At 43.8% G+C, this 25,479-nt stretch overlaps 1 protein-coding gene across 2 annotated transcripts; it reads right to left on the reverse strand.

The window, feature by feature from the left end:
• Window positions 1-307: 307 nt before the first annotated feature.
• On the reverse strand, window positions 308-23,827 carry prickle1a (prickle homolog 1a). Of its 2 annotated transcripts, none has more exons than XM_075470255.1 (8): window positions 23,536-23,827; window positions 7,351-7,552; window positions 5,103-5,216; window positions 4,119-4,256; window positions 3,168-3,371; window positions 2,827-3,013; window positions 1,862-2,728; window positions 308-1,767 (listed from the first exon to the last, which is right to left on the reverse strand). In XM_075470255.1, the coding sequence occupies exons 2-8, from the start codon at window positions 7,537-7,539 to the stop codon at window positions 929-931; spliced, it is 2,538 nt and encodes an 845-aa protein (XP_075326370.1). In that variant the 5' UTR covers window positions 7,540-7,552; window positions 23,536-23,827; the 3' UTR covers window positions 308-928. The 2 variants fall into 2 exon arrangements, with proteins under 2 accessions (XP_075326370.1, XP_075326371.1); XM_075470256.1 differs by lacking the exon at window positions 23,536-23,827 and adding an exon at window positions 12,012-12,063.
• Window positions 23,828-25,479: the final 1,652 nt, after the last annotated feature.

The raw sequence follows: 25,479 nt of genomic DNA on the forward strand, positions 1-25,479 counted from the left end.
TCGTGTGGCTTAACTATTTTATCCTCGTAGTGGTATTTCCTGTCATAAATGTTCATTTCTTGCTTCTTTGGCTGCAAGTGCAATTAACACAAGTGTAAAAACAAGTATCAAAGGGTCCGACTCTGGCGTTTCTCAAGCGAAGTGCTGTCTGTAAGATAAAACGTACACTATGGTTTATGCATTTTTATCTTGTTTTTAGTTTAAATTCTGTTGCTTCTGATTTTTATCTTTCAAATGATAGATTGACTTTTATAAATGAAATGTGAGGCCTTAAAGAAAAAAATAAATATAATAAAACAAGTTCTGATCATGTATACATAGAGAGATATTTTTATTACAATTACCACCTATCTTTGCCTTATACTCCAGTTTGTACATTTATACAGATTATGTTGAATTGCTTACAATACAATGACCCATAAATACACTGCTCAACCAAGCAATGTAATACACACCATGCTTCTATGTTGGCCGCACAAGCCTGGAGGCTAAGAGATTTAAAGCTTGGGTCACAGGTAATTTGTCATTTTTATTTCTTTTACTCATATAAAATGGCTCTGTACCAACTACCAATAGTTTAATGTTAATGCCATTTCAATACAAAGCATGTCAACAGTACAAAAATAACCATCCTGTTTTCTTCTTTTTTTTTTTCTTTTGTCTGTGTGTTTTAATTCTACAAAATATACATAATACCTGCATTGTTAAATAAACAAGTTTAGATTGTTTTTTTCATAAATATGCGTTACTCTAAGGGTAGTTTGTAATGCCACAGAGACATATGAATTGTGTTTTACACAACTACCTTTGGTAAACCATGTACTGCAAAGCATTTAATAGCAAGCAAACTGTTATTTTATTTCAAACACTAAACGAAAGAGACAGATGTGAGCGGCAGCATTACATGAAGCTCAGGGGAGAGTAAAGCTTATGAAATGATACAGTTTTTCCCTTTGTGGCCTTTTTTCTTTTTGGACTTGGTCCATTGGTCATAAGGAGGAGATGACATGCCTGCTACAGGGCTGGGCAAGTCATCAGTGTAGTAGTGTCTGTGGGGCCTGGGCTGAGGAATGGGCTGACCCAGGAAAAAGCCCTCCTCCTCAGAATCAGAGGATGAGGAAGAGCACGTAGAACACCAGTCATCATCATCGGCATACAGCCCCAAGAACCTCCCCGCGGCTGGATCCTGTAACTTGTGGTCTGGCTGGTGACCATGGAAGGGTTGGTGCCCTTTTGATCCAATCGCACTTCCTCTGTGGCCCACTTTGTAGCACATTGGCGTTCTCTCCTTGGGTAGAATGTTGAGAGCATTGTCAGAGCGAGACTTGCGACTGCGACGCCGTCTGTGATGGTGATTATGGTGACCGGATTGAATGTTCTGGCTCTGCTCGTCAAAGTGATGTACTCTCCGTCGAGTCCGTTCACTCATAGGGGGCTGACGCAATGGAAGATCACCGTAATGGCCATTGTCCACCACATCGTCAGAGAATTTGACTTGTTGGGGCCTAGATTGTGAACGCGTCCTCCTAATGGCAGGGACATGAGGTTTGGGCCTGTCCTCCAAGGGTACTTCTTGTTCTGGAACAGTCTCCTCCACGTCTTCCTCCTGCTCAAGACTCTTTAGGGAATTTTCACTTCTATGCAACATGGAAGAGTTGATGGTGCCCATATTACTTGTTTTCTCACAGTCTTCTGTCTCAAATTCATGGAGACCTTGCAGGGAATATACCTGAGGTCTAGCTATATAATCACCACATACAGAAGCCCCTAGACGGAAAAGAAAACCATTAGAAAACGTTTCCAAGTAAACTTGAGCCGTAATATTTGAACAAATCTTATGTGTTGAGTTCTGTCTACTCACCAGTAATATTAGAGAGAGCAAGCGACTCCATGGAGTCATGGACACTCTGATCTGTCTTCTTGAATTCATCAGTGATGCACTCTAAAGAGTCGGTATACCACCGTGGCTCCTCTCCATGGAAACCTCCAGACCCATGATCCAGCTCCAGCTCCTGGATTTTTCTGCTGCTTGCTGGTCCTGGATGGCTACCATAAGCAGAGTCCCCTAGTCCATCCTGTGACTGCGCCCAGTACTTGTCAGCCTGGTACTTCTTACTGACCAAGCCACCCCTCCCTCCTTGTCCACCGCTGCCAGTTTTTGGGGACTCGTGCTTTGATTTGACATCCTTTTCAGCGATCCAGAAATCTGTGGGTCTAGAGTCATTGGCTTGCTGAAAGACCCCATGTTCTCCAAACTTTAACAGCAGCTGAGTCATGTAGTCTTCATGCTCAGCCCACTCCTCATCCTGGTCTTCAAGTGCCTCAGTCTCCTCACCCCGTCCCCTCCATAAATGCTCATCTGATAAGGTTGTGTGAGCAAGCTTGTTGGTCAGGGTGTCATCAGCGTTTCCACATAAGCCTTGGAACTTATAGTTGACAGATGGCGAAAAGAGGAGCGACTGTCTGCATTGGTCGGCCGAGCGACTGCTCTTGCCCAAACGCACGCTGCAGCGGGATTCACGTGAGCGTGCCGATTGGAAGGCCGAATCAGAAGAGTCAGAGGCGTGCACATCTTCCCCAAGAGTGCAGGCCTTGGAGCAGTAAATATGACCATGGTGCGGAAGGAAGGGGCAACCAAGTAAAGAGCTCTTACATTGGGCACAGCTGAAACAAGACTCAGTGGCATGCCAGTGGAGCCCATCGTAGGTCATCTGAGCATGATCGACACCTAGAAAAGAGGAAATGTTGAGGTTGCCAAAAAAGTGTCATTTTTTGCCATTTGAAAGACTGCAAAACTTTGAACTCTAGAAAAGCTTAGACTCTTACCAATGTGTTCCCCGCAGGCCTCACAGTATTCTGCATAGAGCGACTCGAAGCAGCCACAACAGTATGGTCTGCCGTCCTTCATGATATACCGCTGCCCACCCAGAATGGTCTCACATTCGAAACAGGAGAAGTGCTTCATGTGCCAGTGGCGACCCTCTGCCTCTGTGCACTCATCAGCAAAGATTATCTGTGGGAAAACGTATATAATAGATGAGTTGGTTGGTTTTTCCTCATGAACACAGTGAAGACAAATGTTGTCGCAATTCAAGAGGAATTCTTAGCGATCATAAACTTCAGATATGTTTCCCTCTCCGCACAGTATTTCACGCTTGTGGTTTTACCTCGTCACAGGCTGAACAGCGTGGTTTGAGTAGCTCAGCATGGTGCCTTCCGCAGTGGATCTTTCCGTCATGGTAAAAGTAGATCAAATCCACCAGCAGTTCGCCGCATGTGGAGCAGGCAAAGCATGCTGGGTGCCAGCACAGCCCTGGACTCGCCCTTGAAGCGAACACTGCCATTTCCCCACCGTTGATCCTTTCACCACACTGTGATCAACAGACGGGATTAGTCGATTATAGCATATCCTATGAAATTAAACAAATTATGCACAGGCACAGATTTGGCTTTAAGCCCTTCTTGCCCACATGCCTTTCAAATTTCTTTGCTCTGTTAACGAGGGGGTAAACATGTTTTATGTGTATCAAAACTATTACGGAAGTGAGGGACTTATCTTTCCTCCATTTCTTCCTCATAAATACATCCTACGAGGACGTGCTTTTTCAAATTAAGGTTTTCGGAAAGGATGTCGTTTTATGGGCACCATATGACCGCGAAATGGTCATTGAAAATACTGAGTGAAACAGTAAGTAAATTGATTCCACTTTGCTGCTTGTATACTGGGACGAGGACAGTAGTCCAATTAAATGGCCCAGTTGAGCTATAACTTAACTGTTCATTTAAAGGTACCGACCGCACTGAGCTAATGCAGGCCACTGAGCGAGCTTAGATGTTTTAGTGTGCATGGCTACAATTTGTGAACTTCTTTTGATTGATCTGTTAAACAGCATGATGCTGACGCTGAGACCCCCATTTTTTTTTTCCAGCTTTCCCTCTGGGTTTAAGGTAAAAGTGGTTCCAGATTAGCCAAATACCACTGATGGACATGCACAGACGAAAGTAAATTCCCCCTTTCGGTACAACAGCTAAAGCAGGGTTTTGTATTTTAAAAGAATATGGACTAAAGCAGCTTCTTACCACCATCACATATTTTGTAAATGGTGAATGCGACTTACATGCTCACAAACGCTGCTCAGAAGATTGCGGGGCAGCAGCTTCACTGTGCCCCTCCCCAGTGCCTCCTTCTTCCTCTGGACACTGAACATATGCAGCTCCTTCTTCTCTTCCTCACTGAGTGACTGGCAATAACGAACCTGGGAAAGGAGAGGAAGAGTTATTGATAAGACTTCTCTTAAGCTCTCATATTGCAAAAAAAAAAAAAAAAAAAGAAAGCCAGATGGGATATAAATTTATGCGGTTTTTCCCCAATGCCCCTTGAAAGGTCCTGTTGCAGGAATGTTGGTAACTGATGTTAGAAACTTACGTAAGTATGAGGGAGTGCCGTGTGCATACCAGAGCGTGCTGAATAAAAGCAACTTTTGACCCCAGCTTGCCCTTCTTACACCCCAGCAGATCTCCACCCACAGTCTGTGACCGAGAAGCTTATTTTTGCAACAGAACGTTTTGATGTTTCCAAAGTCTTAACAAGAGGGAGAGCAGCCATTTACACAAACAAGGCCTGTGTTTAGAGTGAAATCAAGAGGATGGCAACAAAGGAAGAGAGACAGCCAAAGGCGAACAGTGGTGCCACTGTGGTGGTGGCATCACATAAAGTCTCTTTCAACCAGCATCCCTCTCTCCTGCTGAGCAGTCCTCGTAAAAAAACACTGCTATGACAGGAATCCTGCTGGTGGGGGCTCCCAGCAAACATCATAAACTCATCAAGTCAAAAGTCGCATTGTGCCCACACTTCATGTCTACAAGATTGCGGAACAAAAAAAAAAATCCCCCGGTGAGATGTCGATGTGAATGCCAAGGGCTCACATTAGTGAGATGGCATGGAGAGAAGCTTCAAGCACCAAGTGTGGCCAGCAAGAGATGCAGCTACACAAACAAAATGTACAGTGGATCATTTCCTGCAGCTGTAGTGCAACTGACAGGACCCGCTGGGACGAGTTGTATTGTACTTGTGCACACACATGCACATGAAATATTCTCACCTCGTTATCATGTGGTGGCAGTTGGTAGAGGAGCTGCTTGATCCTTAACTTCTCTCCTGGACTGCTGACATAGGGGATCTTATCCTCAGGCAGGCAGGAGAAATACAACTGGACCTGGACAAATCATAGCTTACATGTGACAACTGAAATCCATCCACAGTATACAATTTCACTCATTTGTTCTTTCATTCTGAGCGTATATTAATGCCTGTCTTTCTTTTTTTTTGCGAGTGGATGAATTTATATCCAAGAAATTCACGAAAGTCCTCAAATTATTTTTAAGAAACTGTAAAGGCATACATCTTCAGCTTTTAAATAATTCAACACTATTTTGTGGTCTTTTTCTGGGAGTTCGGATATTTTCGGAGTTTGAAATGATTTTAAATTGGATATTTTAATTCTGCAGCCATTTTTCAGGTCAATTTCTGTCGGATTGAACCACTTATAGTCTTGCAGCTTTTACCAGGTAACTATTTGACCACATTAGCAAAAAGATAGGTATATATTATTTCTAATGAGCATATGAAACAAAATATTTTATGTGGAAATTGTAAATCTGACACATACTTCTGTACATCTGGCTTTAGCATGATAGTTACCCTGCGACTTTATAATATTTAGGATTTCTTGGTCACACATTCATCTTTAACTGACTAAATGCAAGAAAAGATTCAATTGTTTAAGGTGTGAAAGTTGTGACATATAAACCCAAAGTTTCATGACTGGAAAAGCAGCAACATACTTAACTCTGACATCCTGCACACAATGCTCCAACATTTACAAGCAGAATGTTTTTTTTTTTTCCCTGGAACCAGAGAGCCAACTCGTTCAACTGTGATAAGACCTATTCTGGGACAGCTCTGTGTAAAAATGTATGGAAGACTGACTTTGAGGAATCAAGAGTTTTCTTGACGTTTTTGTCAGAATTTAAAAAAAAAACAGCTCATAGCGCTAATCGGTGCCTTAGGAATAATACTTTTCCTCATGAATCTGTATGGAACTACAGGCCAATGGGAAACAGGTCAATGGGTCGGAGCAGTTTAAAAGTTGTATTTTTTTAGTCACATGCTCGCTAGGACCATGACAAAGCATCCCTGTCATGGTGGCACCTTGACCCTTGGGGATTGGCCACTGAAATCTAAACTTTATGAGGGGAGGTGCTATTACATTTAGCCAGATAAAGAGGTGGGATGTTCCTGTCTTGTGTGCTCTGGGACTTCCTGCAGCTTTGGGCGTCTGGAGGGGGAGCAATTTACCCTCACAATCATTCCAACACCCCCATCATCGCCACCATAAATTATGCACATCTTCGTGCTGGTATTACCCCTTATCCAGCTCCCTAAGGGCTGGGGAACAGTCAGCTATCACCTGGGACTTATGTCTTTCTACACTGAAATGATGACCCCTAATGCACGGACTATTTGGGGAATTGGCTGCAGTAAAGGCATTACAGTTGACCTTTGTGTTTCCAAAAACAAAAGGCCATGCGTGTTTCGGCTTTTGGGCTCTCTTTTGGCTGCATTCTCATCTCCTCTTGCCCGTCACCCACTCATTGCTTCCATGTGTGTTGTTTAACAAGCAAAAAAGGAAGCGGGAGAGAAACCCAGCAAGGGAAAGAGAAGAGGAAAAATGCGGCAGATTTGGGAAAAGTGCCACATCACACTGGCTGCCCCGTGGGCACAACTAACAGCCCCTTGTTAAAAGAGCCCCTTGATTCCTGATGCTGCCGGCGGCACCAGGCTCAGCCCACCAAGTTTTCCTCAACCTTGATAATCACAAGCAGACTTGGCCATACCACAATTTGTGAATAAAAGTACATACATCCTGACTGTAAGTGGCTGCCTGGTAGAGCCTGACAAGTTTGCCTTGAACAATAACACCAAGCAGGTCTTGTGAAATATGTTGTCTGTCCCATAGGTGCCATTTTCTAGAGACTCTGGGGTTCTTTTCTGTAGTGTTCTGAATACCATTTATCTAGGCCAGGCAAATGGGCTATAAGGGTGTATGAATCAGGTCAGGACTGTTTTTATTCGGTGTCAAGGGGATACACCCTTATTCACTGTGGTGATTTGGGGAAGAAATGATTTGTGAAGCGATGAAATGGATACCGCGGTTAAAGAGAATGGTGTCATGTTTAAGTCTTCTCTGTAGTAGGTGAGGGCCATACCGAGCAGGCTGTTGTGAGTGCAGCTCAGGGAGGAAATGCAAATTTCAAACATCAGTCCCTTGTAGTCGATCGTCTGCTTACCTGTTCGGGTCGAAGGCCAGGTGGTACCCAGGCGTATTCCTCCAGTGCACAGCCAGAGTCATCATCAGACGTGGAGCTGCGCTGGAAGCCAGACGTTAGCTTCCCGACTTTCTGCTCCATCATAAAGTCTCGCTGGCGGGCTCCACCCTGGAAGCCGGCCGCTGGCCTTGCTGCACTCACCAGGCTCATCGGACTCTCTTTACTATTTAAAGAAAAAGAGAAGGAAGGGTGTGGCAAGGAAAGAGAGGGGAAAAGGGGAGAGGATGAGATGGGTGATGACAGATAAGAAAAAACAAATGTTTATTAAGTTATTACGTCATCTGTAGAATGCTATCCTCACTCCATCTGATCCCTTTCTCTTATGTCAGTGCTATTCCACCCAAAGTTAACCACTCGCTGAATCACACCACCACCGCCTCTTTCGTGAGGGTCACAGCCCCCCCTCGAAAGACCATTATGGTATCTGAGCAAGCTTTTCTTGGTTCACTTCTGGTGATGAGTCTCACTGCATAAAAAAACACCCTTTCACTGCTATTGTGGTGGCAGTTTAACGTCCTCCCATGTGGCTTTTGTGGATGAAGAAACCATTAGGAAAGTCCCAAAGTCTGTGAGGTAACGTTCAGTTTCATTTTAGTGAGAATAACAAGCAATAAGCTATTCATAAAGGCACACATTAAACTCGAAACAAGCTCGAGCTTACGCCCACTCGCTGTGCCATTATTCAGTTTGCCATCAACACAAAAGTAGGAACAACTTACAACACTGGCTCTTAAATCTTTACGTTTCACGTCATTTGTGTAATTTAGGTCTGAGTCATCGTTTTTCTCTACTGAGATGCTACATCATCCTGTGTCTCACGAGGGGCCACCACATGGGATCTGATGGCGGCTGGATCGGTTGAGCCTGTGGTCTGTATAAACACAGGACTGGCCAGAAGACAGGGCCACCATATGGGAAATGTTCACAAGCTTGCTCTCTCCCTTCATCTCCCATTTTTCTTTGACCTGTTTGTTTTCCAACCTGCTGCAGTGAGTCTGTGATCATTCTTTTATCTTTGAGATGAGCAAAGCTATGCCAGACAGGTGAAGCAGTTGGAAAGGGAGGGTTGGGGTTGACTGATAATGGACCAGCAGGCAGCAAATAGAGTGGGGGGGGGGGGGGGGGGGTCAAAGAGTGGAACGGGGGTGACGCTGTGTGTGTGGTGACTGCAGTGATACATTTCTATGCATTCACAACTGGCAGACAGAAAATAAATTAGTTTTTTTTTTTTTTTACTAGACACGAATCGAAAGAAACAAAACCGCTGGAGGAATGGAATCTTTGTTTGCCAACTGTAACTTTAAAGTGACCATCATGGGCGATGTGGAAATGTTGGCCGCGCTCTGGTCACAACTCGCAGTCGTGAAACGAAGCGGGAGTCTAAAAAAATAACTAAATACCTGCTCAAGAACAGGATTAAACAAAAACGTCCAATAATTTATTACAATGAGCAGGAGTTCAGGAGCTTTGAACAAAAATTGTCCCCTGTTAGTCAAGCTTTTTAGGACAAAGTAAACACATAGATGATGAATGTATGTCCAGTTGTGCTCACTTCTCAAAGGCCAAAGGCTCTAGCTGAGATCAAATGGATGGTCAGCCAGCATCCAGCAGCCCTGGTCCTTACGCCACCAACACCCCCCCCCCCCCCCCAGAAGCCTCCACCCCCCATGGTTGGAAAGGGCACAGAGGGCCGCAGAGACAGCTGAGAAAACCAGACACACTCATGTGCAGCCTTTGAACACAGTAAAAGGGCCTGAAAATCTGCGCGCTCTCTCCCAGAATGATATATGTGTGGATGGCTGCACAAAGAGGGAATGCACACATGGAAACAGGCTGCTTAAAGCTAACAGTCCTGACAGAGCCTTGACAGTCCAGGCGGCTATTAGCTGTTCAGATCAACTCATCTTCCTCAAGGACAAGTCGACCACTGGGGCTTTGCCATTATGAATGTCCATTCTGGCTTCCCCAGTCAGCTCTAAGTGTGATGGATAGAGGTGGTTGTGGATTCATTTGTGTCAGGTCAGGCGGAGTGGCTTATGACACGTCCCATTAAAACGCCTCTGATGTTCTCAACAATGGCACCTTTGTGGGAGAATCCACATGAAGCGTGTTCAGTCGAGAGTCTGTGTAGATGTCTTTATGTCTTTTTTTTGTCCTAATAATGCGATGCGTTATCTCCACATGACAGTTAAAGCACTCAAACCAAGATAACCTGTCTTCAGATGAGAGCTGAGGGCGAGAAATGAGACACGCTCTTGTTCTAGTCGCATCTATTGACTTGCAAATGAGACCAAAATAACCTGCAAAAATGTGGCCTTGTTTGAGAGCAGCTTGGGTTTCATGTGGGAGATGGCTAACTATAGGCAGGTTCAGTCAGGAGCCAAGAGAATCCTCAGCTTCACATCTTATCAGGCATCGAATCAGTCATACGGTCCATTTTTTGTTCAGAAAGATGTTTTTCACATGTTGGCCAAGTATCGGCAAGGATGTCTCACACAGCCGAACCTGACTCCCAGGAATGTCAGGCTTGAACTTTAGCCAGGCCTTCAAACATAATACAGGATGTACACGGCTCAGTGTTAGGCCCCTCTCATATGACCACATCTGCTTGCATGCTAATTTTTCCTTTAGATGTCCTGCTGCTCATTTCCTATGACTTTGCCCAGAACGCTTCCTTTACACCTCAAATGACAGAAGCACTGAGCCAGCTAACTTAACCAAGCTTACACAGACTCATCACTTGTGCTGACTTTTAGAGTTTTGCTCCTAACAAGGGCTCTATGGTGAGTGAAATTACTTTTCAAATTCCTCCTTTTCACCCCCATCTCCCCCTTCTCTGCTCTCCTCCCACACTTGCCAGACCCCTGCAGTCCTGAATGTTTAACAGCCCCTTGCTCTTTTGTAAAGGTGCTTGTTAACATGGCTTTGGGAGCTGCAGGCCTGCATATCTGACTGATCTGCCCACAGTGGGCCAGAGGGTGGTGGGGGTGCAATCAGACTGTGGCTAAAATGGGGTGACTAACATGTATGAAAATGTTAATGTCCTGTTCCACAAAAGAAGAGGAAGTTGAAGTCAGGCCAGGTGAAAGAAGTCTGCTTTCAATGGTTTCAGTCAACAACAGATCTGAAAGCATCCCACGAATTATTTGAAATTCTTTAGGAGGCTGGCGTTCTACTAAATATTGCACAATGAGGCTTATATTCCTACAAGCTCTACATAACACTGGCCCAGTGATTGAGTGGGTGAAAACGTGATTAATCTGTGTCCAAAACAGCCACTTATTTGTTTTCAGCTTTCAGAGAGAGCTGTCTGGCTGTGCTGTCTGACTCGACAGCATGTGTTAACTGCAGCACGCATTATATTTATCACTTGGTGGAATACAAACTCTCATAGGACCTCATATGGCAACTGACTAATAAATACAACCATGACATTTTTTTAAATAGCATTAAACAACACTTGAACAAGAGTCCCCAAAATCCAGACACTGGAGCCTTGGATGAACAACCTTTGAGAGAGCGCACAGGAAAAATAAGCAGCTTCTGGTCTGAATTACTGTCTATATTCCTCTAGGAAGTGGATGATGGACATGCACACAGGACAACACAGTGCTCTCTGTCAGTTTGGACTGGCCCACCATGTTTAACTTGGCCTCTGCTAGCTCTGCGATGCAGGACAGACTCTAGTTAGAGAAAAACAAGAATTTCGGTTGCATGTCCCTGCTTACTTCAGCTTAAACTAAGACAAATGAGTTTATTTTTTGTGTCAGACAAGATTTGATGCATTATTACTCTCTCCGTGCATACAAATATCTTCAAAGGAAGTCTGTTAAAATTTTATTTTTGTATGTTGTAAAAAAAAGCTAACGTGGTCAAACTGCAGCTCAGAGCAGGTTTTTCAGACAATTACATCCTTGTGTGAACCAGAGGTCCTATCGTGTGTACCCAAGCAAATCCTTGATAAAACTTGATTAAACTTGTTAAACTGATCTTTATACCCTGAACACGATTAAACCAACTGAGCCTCATAAAAGCCTCAAGAACTGAAAATGAACTGTTGAGCAATCCGATTGCTTGAAAGTCCAAAAGTGGAAATGCTGCGGACAAATTAAGAAAGAGGAACTCAATATATGTGGCGTGGAGGTGCTGCAGAGCTAGAATTTGGCCTCCTTTCATTGCGAGGGGAGCGTTTTTTCAAGACCAAATGGATGGGAGTTTTTTATATATATATATATATATATACACACACACACACACACTACCGAGACCACCTGCATGTGCTGACCAGACTCAACACACGTGTTCTTCCAACACAGAGCATCAAACACAATTACAAATATTAAGTTGGCGGGAGACCTGAAACAAGTGTCGAACAATGACACTTCTCAAAGCAAACTCAGAGCTTCATCTGTGCATGTGATTTGAATGTAAATCACAGACTCACAATTAAACTGTCCTCCCATTAAGTTTAAAAGAAACAGATGAAACTGGTCTAATCACCAAAAGACACTTATGTATAAATTATGATGCAATGCTTTTAAGATCCCCCCCACCTCTTCAAGCAGTTCTGATTCCTCTTGGGAATCATTTATATCTTCAGTCAGTTGCCCTGCTGTTCTTACCTCCGTCTAGGCCAACTCTCCTGAGGCGAGCAGGAAAAGGATCTTATCAACGCGATATCCAGCCCTAGATTCTTTTCCAGCCTCTGGGGTCCATATCTGTGCAAGATCCTGAAAGCTCTAAATCCAGGACAGAGCTGTCAGCACAGGAACAGCCCATATCAAAGCTAAGACTGCAAAAAGTCAGGGAGATGTCTAAGTACATGTGAGAGCGAGGTAAGTGCTCGTGTGTGTGCGTGCATGAAGAAGCCAACCAGATGGTCATCCCATCCTTGTCTCTCTCAGCCACCACACCTCCTCTTCCCAACCCTCTCAACCTCAGCCCGGCCCCTTAACCTCAGAGCAGCCAGTCACGGCAGTGTGCGGCAGGGCAAGGCTTCTCTCCGTCAGCGACCCTCCCCTCGTACTTCAAACACATGCTTGCAAATGAGAACCACCGGCAGAGCTCACGGGAAATGTGCTTTAAAGTAGCACATCAGTGATGGCAGAGCTCGTCTTACCACACTAACCGCCCCGTATCCACAACAGCTTTCACATGACATTCTTCCCTCTGCCTCCATATCAACAGCAAATGTTGGAGTTAGCTTGGTTTATCTGGCGGTTTGTCCTGCTTTTCTTTAGTGCTAAAATCTGAGTTACAGAGGCTAAAACATTACCGAATGTCTGTCATTCATTGAAAACCCAGAAAAAGGTTTTATTTTTCCTGCAAGAAAAACAGCTTCCTTCTGCTCGCCATATTCCAGTTCAGCCTCATAAGTGACTTTCCCACTTGCTGAACATGCTATCAACAGGCAACCTCCAGATGACCATCACACAAAGATAATTACTACATTACTGATAAATGTGTGCCACAAAAAAACTTTTCTGTTTGTCCGAATTATAGAGATGTTCCATAAAATGTACACTTCCACCCGTCCAGTAAAACTCCCCGGGAGGCATGCAGTTGACCTCGACCTCTCCTTCACCTCTGCAGGGAGTGTCAGAACACGATTCTCTTCCATTTGCCTCCAACAACAAAAGCGAGCAGTTCGGGTCAAATTCTGCTTTTAACGGTTGTTTGGTTGCAGTGTCAAAGAGCCATTTTCGCCCCAAAAGGAACACGTTGACGGCAGACACAACTGTGTCCCAGAAAAGTGGAAGCTCTTTGTTTTCTGCCAGGTTTTGCTGCAGTGTTAGCATACTTTAAGACTGTGAAACAAAGCAGGAGAACATTTTCATTAGGAAGCAAGGAAAACAGCCAGAATTGCTTTCTTTATAAACATTCTCGCAGCTGTCTCATTTTGTGGATGTGACGTCAGGCACTGAGTCAGTGAGCTGGCTTTTTTAAGTGGGGGCTGACGTAACTTGGACCTCCATGTGCAGTTCTGCCAGGCCTTTTGAAGTTGGGAAATATCGACTAATGATTCCAAGCAAACTCTACACTCTCCTTTAATCAGGTTAGCTGATTTGCTGAATTGAACACAGCTGAACACAGCTTGAGTATCAGCGAGAGAGAGAAGGCCAAACACTCATATTTAACGCGTGACTGACAGCTTTCCTTGCTGAGCAGCACCTTTTCCATCCGCCGCACGCCCCCATGCTGTACACTCACGCCAGAAAGTGTTGAATTATCACGGCGTGGGTCCTGATTGTTATTTATTTTTCTTACAGCTTGCAAATACTCTTTTTAAAGGTGAACTTTTATCTAGCTTAAAGGAATTCGATGGAGCAAACTGGTGTCAAGTGTGTATTGACAGTGTGCTGTAGAGGTGTGTGTGGACGAGGCCATTGTTGCAGCCAAGGCCAGGGAGGAGTGGCACCCTTTCACAGCAAACTTGAGGCCATTGTGCTGATCCAAAAAGACTCAGCAACCTGCTCCATTAGCAAGTCTTTGAGAGAAGGACCAACACAATACAACCCACCCCACCAAGGGGTCTCCAAATGCAAAGCTGAGGTGACCAGTTGATCTGGACAAAAGTTGCAGAGCAACAACAATGGCAGCATGAAGGCAGAATTGTTTCTTATTTCCTCACCATGCAGACTCATGTCACTTGTGCGTTTCATGCATTTTCTTTGACACAATTGTATGTCAAGAGAAACTTTGCCCAATTACGCATTTTCTACAGTAAAATGTGTCAAACAGCCTACCACAAATTCGGATATAAATATTTAGACTTTGACAGTCAACCAAGAAGTGGACATCTTTTTCAAAGGTATTTGTGTCTTATTTTTAGACTTCTGTATCAGAATAACAACACCATGAATATCCCTCAGCGGTCATGCCACTCTAAAGTTAGAGATAGCTGGCCGTACAGTTCAAGGTTCGCTTCAGATAGTTGAATAAAATAAAGTCGGAGGAGTCATGCATCCCTGACCTTTGACCTCACAGAGCACCAGATGACCCGTAAATCTGTGGCCTCTGGGCTTTATGGCCCATTCCCCTGTCATAGCCACAACGACCTGAACTGCATCTCACACCTGGTCTGTACCTTCTCACCGCTGTAAAAGAGGAAGAAGAAGAAGAAGAGAACAAAAATGCCCTCTGCTCACAGCGAGGAGGTCCGTGACCAGCATGCCCTGACAATGATAGGACAAGGAGGATCATCATCAAAACCAACACCAAGCGGTAAAGCTGCATTCTTCTCCAGTCCAAACATGTTCGTGAAGATGGCAACCCATAAAAACCAAGCATCTCGTCAAAGCCGAATGCTTCATCTCACAGTCAGCATGTATTAAAATGTGAGAGTGACACGAGCAGAAGGAAAAACCCTACAATGTCAGTTTCATTTCATGAAGTTTTGCTTTTAAGACTCATCATAAAATGGGTAACTAAAGGGGGCAAAGGGAAGGTCAGTCTCTAACTTACAGTCATTGATGATCATTGTTTAGAGCAGTTCTCACTGGTGTGTGAGCTACCTTATAAAAAGTAGGCATTCTCAAGGTTTAAATGACTTGCCAACGGGTATTAGCTGGACACAGGCCTAACAAAAGCTTAAGTTATAAAGGCCAATAAAAGCCTATCACCCTACTGTAACAACAATCCCTTTTTACGCCTTGAAAGAGAGAGGGAAAGGTCAACTGGTGGAGCAGTCAGCGCATTGATATTGACTTAGCAAGATTGGCGCTGACAAACTCAGGTCAGACTGTGGGCTTGTTAGCCCTATAACCCTCACATAACCCCTTTTTACTGTTCCACTCTGACACACTGGCGGCAGCTGAGGGAAAACCTCAGCTCTAAGTTGACTTTCTGACAAGAGACGTTTGTAAAAAAATCACAGGGAAAAAAGACACTCATTGGACAGCTGATCAGAAAGATAATGTGTTTCTTAATGGCACTGAATAGTAAAAATCTAAATGAAAAATATCTGATTTATTGAAAGTGATTTATTGGAATAAACAACAACGAAAAAATGTAGTTGCAACTTCTCCACTTAGAGTAAAAATCTAATTTATTAGCTAATCGAATAGGCACAGAGAGGGTCACAATGTTTAGAATGTGACTAACTAAGCCTATTTTACAAGAAAACAGAACAGTGTGTGATGCTATTGAATAACCCTAATACTTCTTAGGTCAAGTACATTATGAAGGCTTGAATAGTCGTGGTTTTACGGTTTAGTTAGCTAAAAAAAAAAACGCCGTATCATGTATGAAAGTCCAGTATTCATAGCGTAACAACCACTAAATAACAGGCTAGATCACCCAACAAAGCCCAATGTCAAGAGTCTGGTTCTTTCTTCGCTTTATCATACGTACTAAACTGTATAACTGCTTTGCTAAACACTGCAGAGATGGATGATGGGGACGGGTCATATTTCACCGTCGATTTGACACCCTCTCACCTAGTTGTAAAAGCCGGACCTCATTGGGAACAATGGGAAGTGGAACGACAGAGCTCCTGGGGCTGTTAAAGGGAGGAAGCCCCTTTATTTGAGGATGCTATAACTCAACAAAAGCCTGTGGCTGTCTGCTCACAAAAGCAGGCAGAGGATGAATGGGCTGCTCTTACACTACACACTTGTGCTAACAAAGGCACTGGATCAGCAAAGGGCAAGGTTTGTCATGTGTGGTCTCCATGGGCAAACTGGGATGTATATAGGCGTAAAAGTACAATACAGGCCCATTAACACCTCAAACCAATGTTTTTTAACCACCTCACTTATTTTCCATGCTTGTATTTCCATACCATGTGATCACTCCTTTTGAAAACAGCACAATGTCGATGTTCAGGTTCGACTTCTTGTTTCTAAATATTTAGCTTGTGACCTCGTACTTTCAGAGAGTTTAGCTCACACACCACTTAAACCTTGCACCTCAGACCTCTGGGCTTTTTCGCTACAGCTCTCCTTGAAGTCCAACCATCAAATCCCTCAACAAAACTACTTCCTGTGTGTTTCCAGCCCCGGGCTCAAATGGGCATGTGGATGAGGCTGCCCATAACAAAACAGGCGATACTTGGGTGTGAGTGCAATACCGGTGAGTCGTTTGTAGAAGGAGATGATGGGGGGGAAAAAAAAAAAAACACAGAATAAAAAAAAAGTTGACAATTCCCACATGTGGAAGCATTTTCCTGAGCCGCATGGCTTCAAAAGGCAAACCATGGAATCCAACAATACTCTGAAACAGTTAAGAGCCGCTCAGTCAGGATCCCACTAATGATTAACATTCCTCAAGAAACGCTCTGTTACAGTCTTTTTAGAGCATTCTAATTAAACACATGCTCCAGTGCCACAGCACAGAGGGAACTCTGACAACTGGGAGCGGGGATGCTTCTTTCCAGCGCTGCTTAATTGGACACAATTTAAGTCATTAAGGAGGTAGTAAAACAGCAGAAAGAGCAGAGAAGAGGCCCAGTGATCTCCCCTGTAAAGCTCCCCGTTGCTCTGATGTTGTTGACCCTTTCACCTCCTCGTGTGATTTACATTAAAACATTCAGAAAAAACCCCAAAAAGACAATCAAACTATATTTTCGAACCAGTCTAAAGACAGCTATATTTATGTTTGTTTGATACATAGATATCATCCATGTTTGGGGTGTTCTTAGTAGCTTTGATGTAGCTGCTGATTCTTTAACTTTCAACAGTCTCTATGAAGGAATTTCCAACATGATCTTTGTGGTCCAAGACGCATTTGTGCACAAAACACAATGAAAAACAAAAATTAAGACACAAAGTGTCCCGTGATGACAGCTTTGGGGGATAAATCTAGGAAGGTGGCTCACATTTACTGGCTGGTTCTGTTTGATTCTGCTTAGCTCTTATAACTGGTTAACGTTCGCTTGTGACTTTGACAGAGAGATGCTTCATCCAATCACGCGTTCAGTTTTTTTTTTTTTTTAAAGTGCCTGTTCGCTTCCACACTGTTTGAACAAAGGACTTCACTAATGGTTCTCTGAAACGAACCATCTGACTCATTGGGTTAGGTTTTAGCCCTAAGGACACTGATCATGAAATCCCAATGTCTCAGCAACCTCTGTTTAATGTCACTCCCTGTGCTGCTTGTCTCATTACTCATTTCCACCTTTCTGTACTCCACTGACCGAATTGCGAATTCGTCTCGAGGTGAGAGTTATTGCTACTCTCTCTGTCAGTGCACAGCAGGGCGTCCAAGCTGCGGCATCAACAGCTGTCCTTTATGATAAACTACACAGGGGGTAAACTAAATAAATCCGCTTGACAATAATATTCAGTCCTGACGCATTGAGTCTATCAGCTCAGGCTGATATTATGTGGCCTGTGCCCACATGGGGGAGCAGATTACTTTGGTGTTGAAAACTTGAATTGATTTTCTGCCACAACTAAATGAGTTTAAACCTCAGAGTGTACACACTGCTGCAGTATATGCATGTTTAACTGTATACTGTATATAGTGAGGTCCGGTCTAAGGCTCCCAGGAGGTCTCTTGTCACTTTATCTGATATAAAAAACAGACATTGGTGCCTGGGATCCCTCTGTGAGTGTGTAATGGCACGCATGCATGTGTGGAATGGAAAAAGGTACACAACTGGCTGCCTTATCACCCTCCAAATTGTGGATAGCAGTCTCCCAGAGCAGAGGTTATTCTTAGAAGCCATGCATGTAATATGTCTGTTTCTGTCAGCATCGTGTGTGTTATTTTTGGAGCTGCTAATACTGAGGTAACTAAGGACACCAAACCATTTTCAGCTACAGAACATGTGACAAGATGGTGATACATTCTGTTTGCTTTGAAAAGGAACGATCGTTTCCATGAAATCTGAGCTAACTTTTTCATTTCTGTCTCTTTTCTGAGATGAAACGACTGTCCAACGAGCGCGAGCAATTTTCAAAAGAGTGTCTGCCGGCGGACAGGACCCACGCACAGATGCACACATCTGCTGAGCCGCTGCTCTTGTTTTCTTTGGGAGCCCAGCCCCTAACAGGAAGACGGTGCGAGCACAGCAAACAAAAAGCCTTGGTCTTTGAACCGGCCTCTCACCAGGAGATGCCGTCAGATTGTTGAGACCAAACGAACTGTCTCTATGTCAGCTCAGAGAGCCCGCTGTGAGCCTCAGTCTGCAGCTCTGCGAGACGCGTCCTCAGTTGGCCTTCGTCAATATAAGCCCATCTGTATGCTATCCAGCAACATCTCCCCTCATTGTGATGTATGACTGTTTGCAACTCATCATATTACATTTCCTCTGCGTCAACAGAAAACAGGAGATTACAAAGTAAACACGAAACATAAATCACAGTAAAACTGGGAGGTAGGAATGAAACGCAGGCCTGCAGCAGAAAGGTTTCAACCTCAGTTCATTTTCCAAAAAAACAACATTTCTCAGTTTCACCATCTGGTATGTTGTTTCTGTACTTTCTCCAATTAAATACAGAGCTTTGATTTTCAGTTCTTTGCATTATTAATCTTTTGCGTCATTTCCCTAAAGAAGATCTGTTCCCTCCCGGGCGCATGGCCTAATACAGTTCCACTTCTATGTCACCTCCATTTTCCCCATTTTGTCAAACGCACCCATTTTATAATTTGTTATCTCAACTCTGGTCCAGTGATCTTCACGCCAGCGAGGTTGCACCTTTTCTTTTAATTCCTTACTGTCTCCAACATTTCGCCTTTAAGAAGGCGAAACAGGCAACCCTCCCACTCCCTAACTCCACCTCAGTGCTCTTGTCTGGTCCTGTCCATTTAGGGATGACATTCATCCAGTTCATCCAGTAAATGTATAAAAAGGCAGGACAAACTGGCACTCCTCTTTCCACTTCATGGCTACTTTAAACCTAACCTTTCTAGTGTATCCAAACGTTTCTTCTGAGAAGTCTTTGGTTAAAATGGTTTGAATTACACTTGCACATAAAAACAAAAGGAAGAGGAAAGGAGAGCCAGGAGGGGATAATATATTTGATTTAAATGTTTTTCTCTCCCTGAAACAAACCATATATTTTGGGAAATACTTTCTTTTTTTTATGATGAAATTCATCAGTTTGCTTTGGGAGTGAGCAAAAATCTGTGTCTGCGTCCGCTTTCAAGCCTAACTGATGACATAAAAACGACATTAACGTGTAAACATTCTGTGAGGAATATACTGGCAGACATCCAGCCACTGTCCCCACAGTCTGTTACTGTAACCTTTCTCTAAAGTCTCAGGAAATAGCTTTGTTGTTGGTCCAAAAACTACCCTGCCCCGCATGGTCCATTTTTAAACCCTGCTGACCTTTTCCACATCATCCACGCTCGTTGACTCCACCCGTGTGATAATGCAAACAGGAGGAACAAGAGCCAGAGGAAGGGGAGCAGAGGGAGGAGGTGGTTAGCATATTTCCTGCCCAGGTTCCGGAAAGCTTTCACTGAATCCCCTGTCGTGTGCTGGGGAAATAAGCAGGGCCTTTTTAATTACTTTATCAGTTTAATATATTTTCTTTTGCTTTCAGCTCTGTGGTGTGATGCTGCCGCTGCTTGGATGGATCCCTGCAGAAGTGAAGGGCAAAGGGAAAACATACCCCAGCATGCCAGTGAGGGTCGGGCTGGGTTAGATGAACTTTCCAAAAGCTCCATCGCTAAAGCTGCTGACATATCTTTATGTCTGTTATTCCCCCCTTATCAAAGACAAGCATGTTGATAATAAGCAGCTGTGCCGCACTGCTGCATGGTTATTATACAGTATACATCCAGAGCTGAGCGTCATGCCTATACATGGTGGTGATAATGAAACTTGTGTGTCGAGCATTACTTTCATCATCGCGGTGGTCTGATGGTTGGTCCCGCAATTATGCGGTGCGGTTACCAAAGATATGTCGGGGCATTAAAACCGAGTGTGTGAGCCAAACCTGTTTTCCTCTAACATCATCCTGCAGCTCCTAATAAACAGAGTTGTGCCTGCAAGCGCTAAATTACTAACTACCTTTAATCGCTTTAGAATAATGCTTAGCATGTGGATCCAATGTATGCCTCCGCTTCAGGCGGATCCCGCTGACTCTCATACATGATGCTGTTTGAAAGTTACAGAGAGGGAACTTTACCGCAGCGAGCACAAAGTCAGAATCTGTCCAACAGGCAGCTTCATCCACAATGGTTATTCCACTCTATACAACTGCACTGTAACAGTGCCCTAAATTTGACCATCGTAGCCACCGACCATTCCGTCAGGCACAGGGACTACACATTCAGGGACCACCGGCGTTTAAACAAGACATATTTCATCCGTTCTTCTGCCAACCTACCACAAACAGTTTACAGTCAATGGACTCTGCTCTCTGGGGTTTGTCTGTGGCAACTCGACTCCACGCCACATCTCCCTGTCCAGAACCATGAGAGACTGTCCTCCTGTGACAGCTCCTCACAACACTCAGCCCTGTCCTGCGCCACTTTTAGCTCTGCTGTGGTGAGCTGGACCACGTCTGTGGATAAAAGGCTGCCAGAGTGTTTGGCTTGCAGGCGATTTACACGGACGCGAGGTGATTCATTCTGGCTTTGCACAAACAGGCCTCTGTGTACATTTCATTGGTTCTGGGCTTTTAAATCAACAGTGGGGAAACATATACGCACTGGCACTGGGACTTACATACTGCCCCTTCACTCTCAGCTGGTTGGCTGAGACGAGCACATACACTCTGACACACCTACACACATACAGGCGAGCCCTTTGTCACTGTCCACGTCAAGACAAAAACACACACCAAGACATGCCTCACTGTTTATGTCTGAAACTGTTTTCATTAATGTGATTTGTTTCCAGGTCTGTTGATGTTACACAGCTAGCTTCTCGAATCGAAAGCTGCATTATTAAGTGCTCATACATAATACTGACATATCTGTCACTGCTGGCAACTTCTAAAAGCTCTATGCTCTAACAACACACTTTGGAGCTGAAATAAACCATCAATGTAATCCATATCTATTAGGCAAGCATTGGAAAACATTACGCTAGCTGAGAAGGATCAGAAGTATTTATATTACGGTCTCCAGAAAAAAACAGTGATAAGTCTAGCTATTTTAAGTCCTTCTCTTCTTTTAATGGTAACTGTTTTCCTCAGCTCAAGTCTTTGACAATGAGACGAGAACAAGCACTCACGTGGAGTTGTTCCAAAAACATCACTTTTCAGTCTATTTATAACGTAGCGGTCTGAGAATTCTCACCTGCAGCAGATTAATGAAAGCCTTAGCTCAGCTCACATCTCCCCCAACACATGCTTTTTCTGGTAGATCATCTCCACATTAATGCCTGCAGCTGAGAAGACTGACACCCAGACCGCAGTGGCTACACAGCACATTGTACTGTATATATGTTAATCATTCATTTGGAACTTGCATTAGAGGCAAGATATTTTGCGGTTGTACGACTACATGTCCTTGCTATATTAGTTGCAATGATATGTCATGATTCAGCTCAATTTGGTGCAAGTGAACCTCACAAAAAACCTTGCGCTGTCTTCTCACTTTGATGACTCTTGTGATTCAAGGGCAGCAGCCGTCAACCTTTTATCTGGCCACTAGGTGACACCACCACCTTGGTCCTGGGCTCTGTCTCTCCTCTGTCTGCGCCAACTGCACTCACATTTACTGGCGACCGTTCAGAGGGAAAAAAAACAACTTCGGAGAGAAAATTCTTAAAACATGCATGGCAGCAGGAATTCTTTTTAAAGTAGCTCCTGGCACAGTTATAGCAAGACTGACTTGGGGAGTTACCTTTGAAGTGGCTGTGACACTGTCCAGAGTCTGTTGTTGGATGTCCTTCTTTGTACTGTCAGTCCACCAAGGTATAAAAATAATTTAAGTGTGTTAACACAACCAACCTTAGGTGTCCAAATGGCAAGCGTGCCATTGCCAGTGTTTGTCCTCTCACCTGAGTGAACTGTTCTGAGATCAGCTGTTATTGGAGTGACAGGTTGGAGGCCAGTTTGCACTGAGCCCAGTGGGTCTGTCAGTCTGTGAGAGCCGAAGAAGGCATGTAGGAATTTAATGGCTTATGATCATATTTACCGTGCTCCGATGACAACAAAATATTATTTTTGACACCCTTGGTTATATATAACAGTAACTACTCTCCTGTGTCTGGTCGGTTTAGCACTTTCTATCACAGCTGAGGATGTAAATGTCTGAAACTTGAGGGTGTGTCACCGTTCTCTAAAGGAAACACTTTATGGCGCATTTAGCTCTGTGAGAGGTCGACATGGGGTGATGAATACACTCAAGTAGCTTGCAGGGAAAACAAAACTGTTTGGAAAATGTAAAAATTCAGGTCAGACTCAGCTTTAAAACCAGTTAATGGATTTCAGAGCAGCTCTCCCTATGAAAGGAGTAAAAATTACTTGTGAATATTTTCAGATATACTCGCAAACTTTAATAAAACACTCAGACTAAATCAGGGCTAACTTAATCTCTAGCTTAAATGTGTGTTTAAGGATGTAAGGATGTCTGCTTTTTTTTTGCATTTTTACCATTTTGTCAAGTCCTTCTCACCCTATCCATCATGGTCAGAACTGGAGAGAGAACGTCTTAAATCGTAAGTGTGTGCGGGTGTATGTGACCACATCCACTCTCACTCAACAGCCCTCTTGACAGCTACGGAGCCTGCAGCGTTTGACAGGCAGCGGTCATTGAGCGCAGACCAGTTGTCACCAAAGTGACAGGCGACAGCTGAGTCCATACATCTGGAGGCCCCAGGGATCCCACACTTCTACAAATCCGACGTGTCCGACCGAGTTTTTCAGTGTCAGAGATGAGGTTACTGAGACTACAAGCGCACAGAAAGTGAGACGTGTCTCTTTGGAGACGTGCTGCGTAAAAGCGCAAAGTGGGAGATTAAGAAGCCCGTATGCTGGTTTTTGGCCTGAAACAAGCAGCAGATTACCTGTACAGCGTTGACTGTGGGGGTGTAAACTCTATACTGAAAGAGGCGCTTGTTTGTTAAACTAAAACCACCACACTGAGGTCAAACTTTACGCGTTTCTCGGCACATTTGCAACCGTAAAATATGAAAATGGAATGACTACAGAAATTCCATAAAAAAAGAAAGAAAGCGGTAAAAATATATATATATATATATCTGAACAACTGCAAAAGCGCTAAAGTTTATTCACTCACCTCCAAAAGTTCACTGGCAGCAAACTGAGAATCCAGAACCAATATTCCTGATGTGAGAAAGGCGAGTCACACTTCGTCTCATCAGAATTTAGATGCAAAGTCCAAGGAGGGCGCGCAGCAGTGCTGCAAAGCTGCGCCAAAAGCTGTGCGAAGCTATAAGCTTAAAGCCCAGATCCTGACTGCATTGGAGAGGAGCGCAGACAGAGCTTGGTCGGACTTTTACGCGCTGTCACCACACCGGAGTCATTTCAGCGAAGCACGGTGCGCTGTGGTGCTCCTCAGCGGTCACAGTGAAATGACATTAGCGCTGCTTCCTGCCTATTGGCTTAAACAAGAAGCCCCCCCACCAATCCCGAAGAGACTGACTGGTCTCTCCAGCACGGCGGACAAACGCTCCAGAGAGTTTAACTCCTACTGCTGCTGCAAATGAGAGTTAATGTGTAGCTGTTAAGTGGCTGAAAACTACTGTGTCACTGTTGCTGGCTGTACATACAGCATGTCTTTACCTACAATATTACCCTCTGCCTTAATCTAGCCTATATCTAGCAATGAGAAAAATTGACCCACACATTTCATATGGCTCTGTGAAACCACTTCACTAACTGCATCAATTCAACATCTAACAAAGACTTTAAGTGCACACACACCCTTTTAGGATCCCCATTTAACATCCAATTTTCACCAGGTGTAGAAACATGATCTTTTAAGAAGATATACCCTATTTGTCCCTCTTCCCACTGTGGCAAACATTTCACAATGTGTTTTATGTTCTCCCACACCAACCTGTAACACTACTCCTTCAGATGGAACATGAAAGGTAAAGCTATATGCACACAACTGAAAAGAAGCTTTTGCGAAGCAGTCCAACAAAATGCTTTTGGATGATCAAAGATTGGAGGAGAGCAGCCACCACCCATAAATCAGTGCAGGACCACAATGCAGCTGATAACGCCTCGGGCTTATGCTCTGCTCAAAGTCACGTAAAAATAGAATATTCTGCATTGATTGAGCTTCCACAGCATTGGCAATATATTCGATTAATTGCGTGGCATCATGTGGGGACAATCTTCAATAGCTGGGACATGTTTTCCTACCGGCAACCCTTAAAAGTCACCTGCTGTGACCCAGATAAGGCCTCTCTGTAACAATCAGTGACACTGCACCCCCAAACAGTTCAACCAACATCTGGATGTTTTGTCTTATATGGAATCAAGAAACGCTCTTGAATTTCTACCCTCTCTCCGCCTTCAAATGCCTGAGACATGAAACATGAATCTGACCAAATGTATCAGTTTAATTGCATGCACTTTAACCTTTGTGGCTCTATGACATCTTTGCTGACCGAGGCTGCGACCCAGTCACCATCACATCGATCTGAGTGCATGTTAAGTGAGAACAGGTTTAGTGAGCTCAGAGGGGTCAGTTTTTCTCTGAACAGCCTCTGCATCAAGAGGGGAAACTTTATAAAGACCAGATGGATAAAAGCTCTTACTTACTGCCAATTGGTATCTTTTTTTCTTGATCAGACCTGTAGATATGAAGATAAATCAATAGAATTCAAACTAATCTAAATATGTAATAGCATTAACGATTCATAATTGAATGCATTCCCCCAAATATCCCTGTAACACATGAAACAAAACTCAAAATATATTTTTCTTTCTTGTCTTCATATATGAGACGTCTCATTTTAGTGTCACAACTCATTTTAAGAGTCCAAGATGTATTTAGTGATATTTGACCTGGCAAACAAAAGGCAAAACAACACAGATAACAATCTACTATGTTTTAGTCCACTGATTATCTTTCAGCTCTCTGATCATTCTTGTATCTTGTATGTCCAATTTATCGAATTAAACAGGTTTAGGAACTCACCTCTGGAAAAGCCACTCAGGACGAAATGTGCTTTAATTAGAAAAGATGAAACCTTTCTTCTTCGTAAGT

The sequence above is a fragment of the Odontesthes bonariensis genome, chromosome 7 (assembly GCF_027942865.1).
Source record: "Odontesthes bonariensis isolate fOdoBon6 chromosome 7, fOdoBon6.hap1, whole genome shotgun sequence".
In the NCBI taxonomy this organism is placed as follows: domain Eukaryota; kingdom Metazoa; phylum Chordata; class Actinopteri; order Atheriniformes; family Atherinopsidae; genus Odontesthes; species Odontesthes bonariensis.

Bases quoted from the DNA above. Each gene is read 5' to 3' on its own strand.
- prickle1a (XM_075470255.1), bottom strand. From the start codon at position 7,539: ATGAGCCTGGTGAGTGCAGCAAGGCCAGCGGCCGGCTTCCAGGGTGGA. The intron at 5,217-7,350 runs GTAAGCAGACGA...TGATTTGTCCAG, and splicing joins CTGGCCTTCGACCCGAACAG to GTCCAGTTGTATTTCTCCTG. The intron at 2,729-2,826 runs GTAAGAGTCTAA...CCTCTTTTCTAG, and splicing joins GGCCTGCGGGGAACACATTG to GTGTCGATCATGCTCAGATG.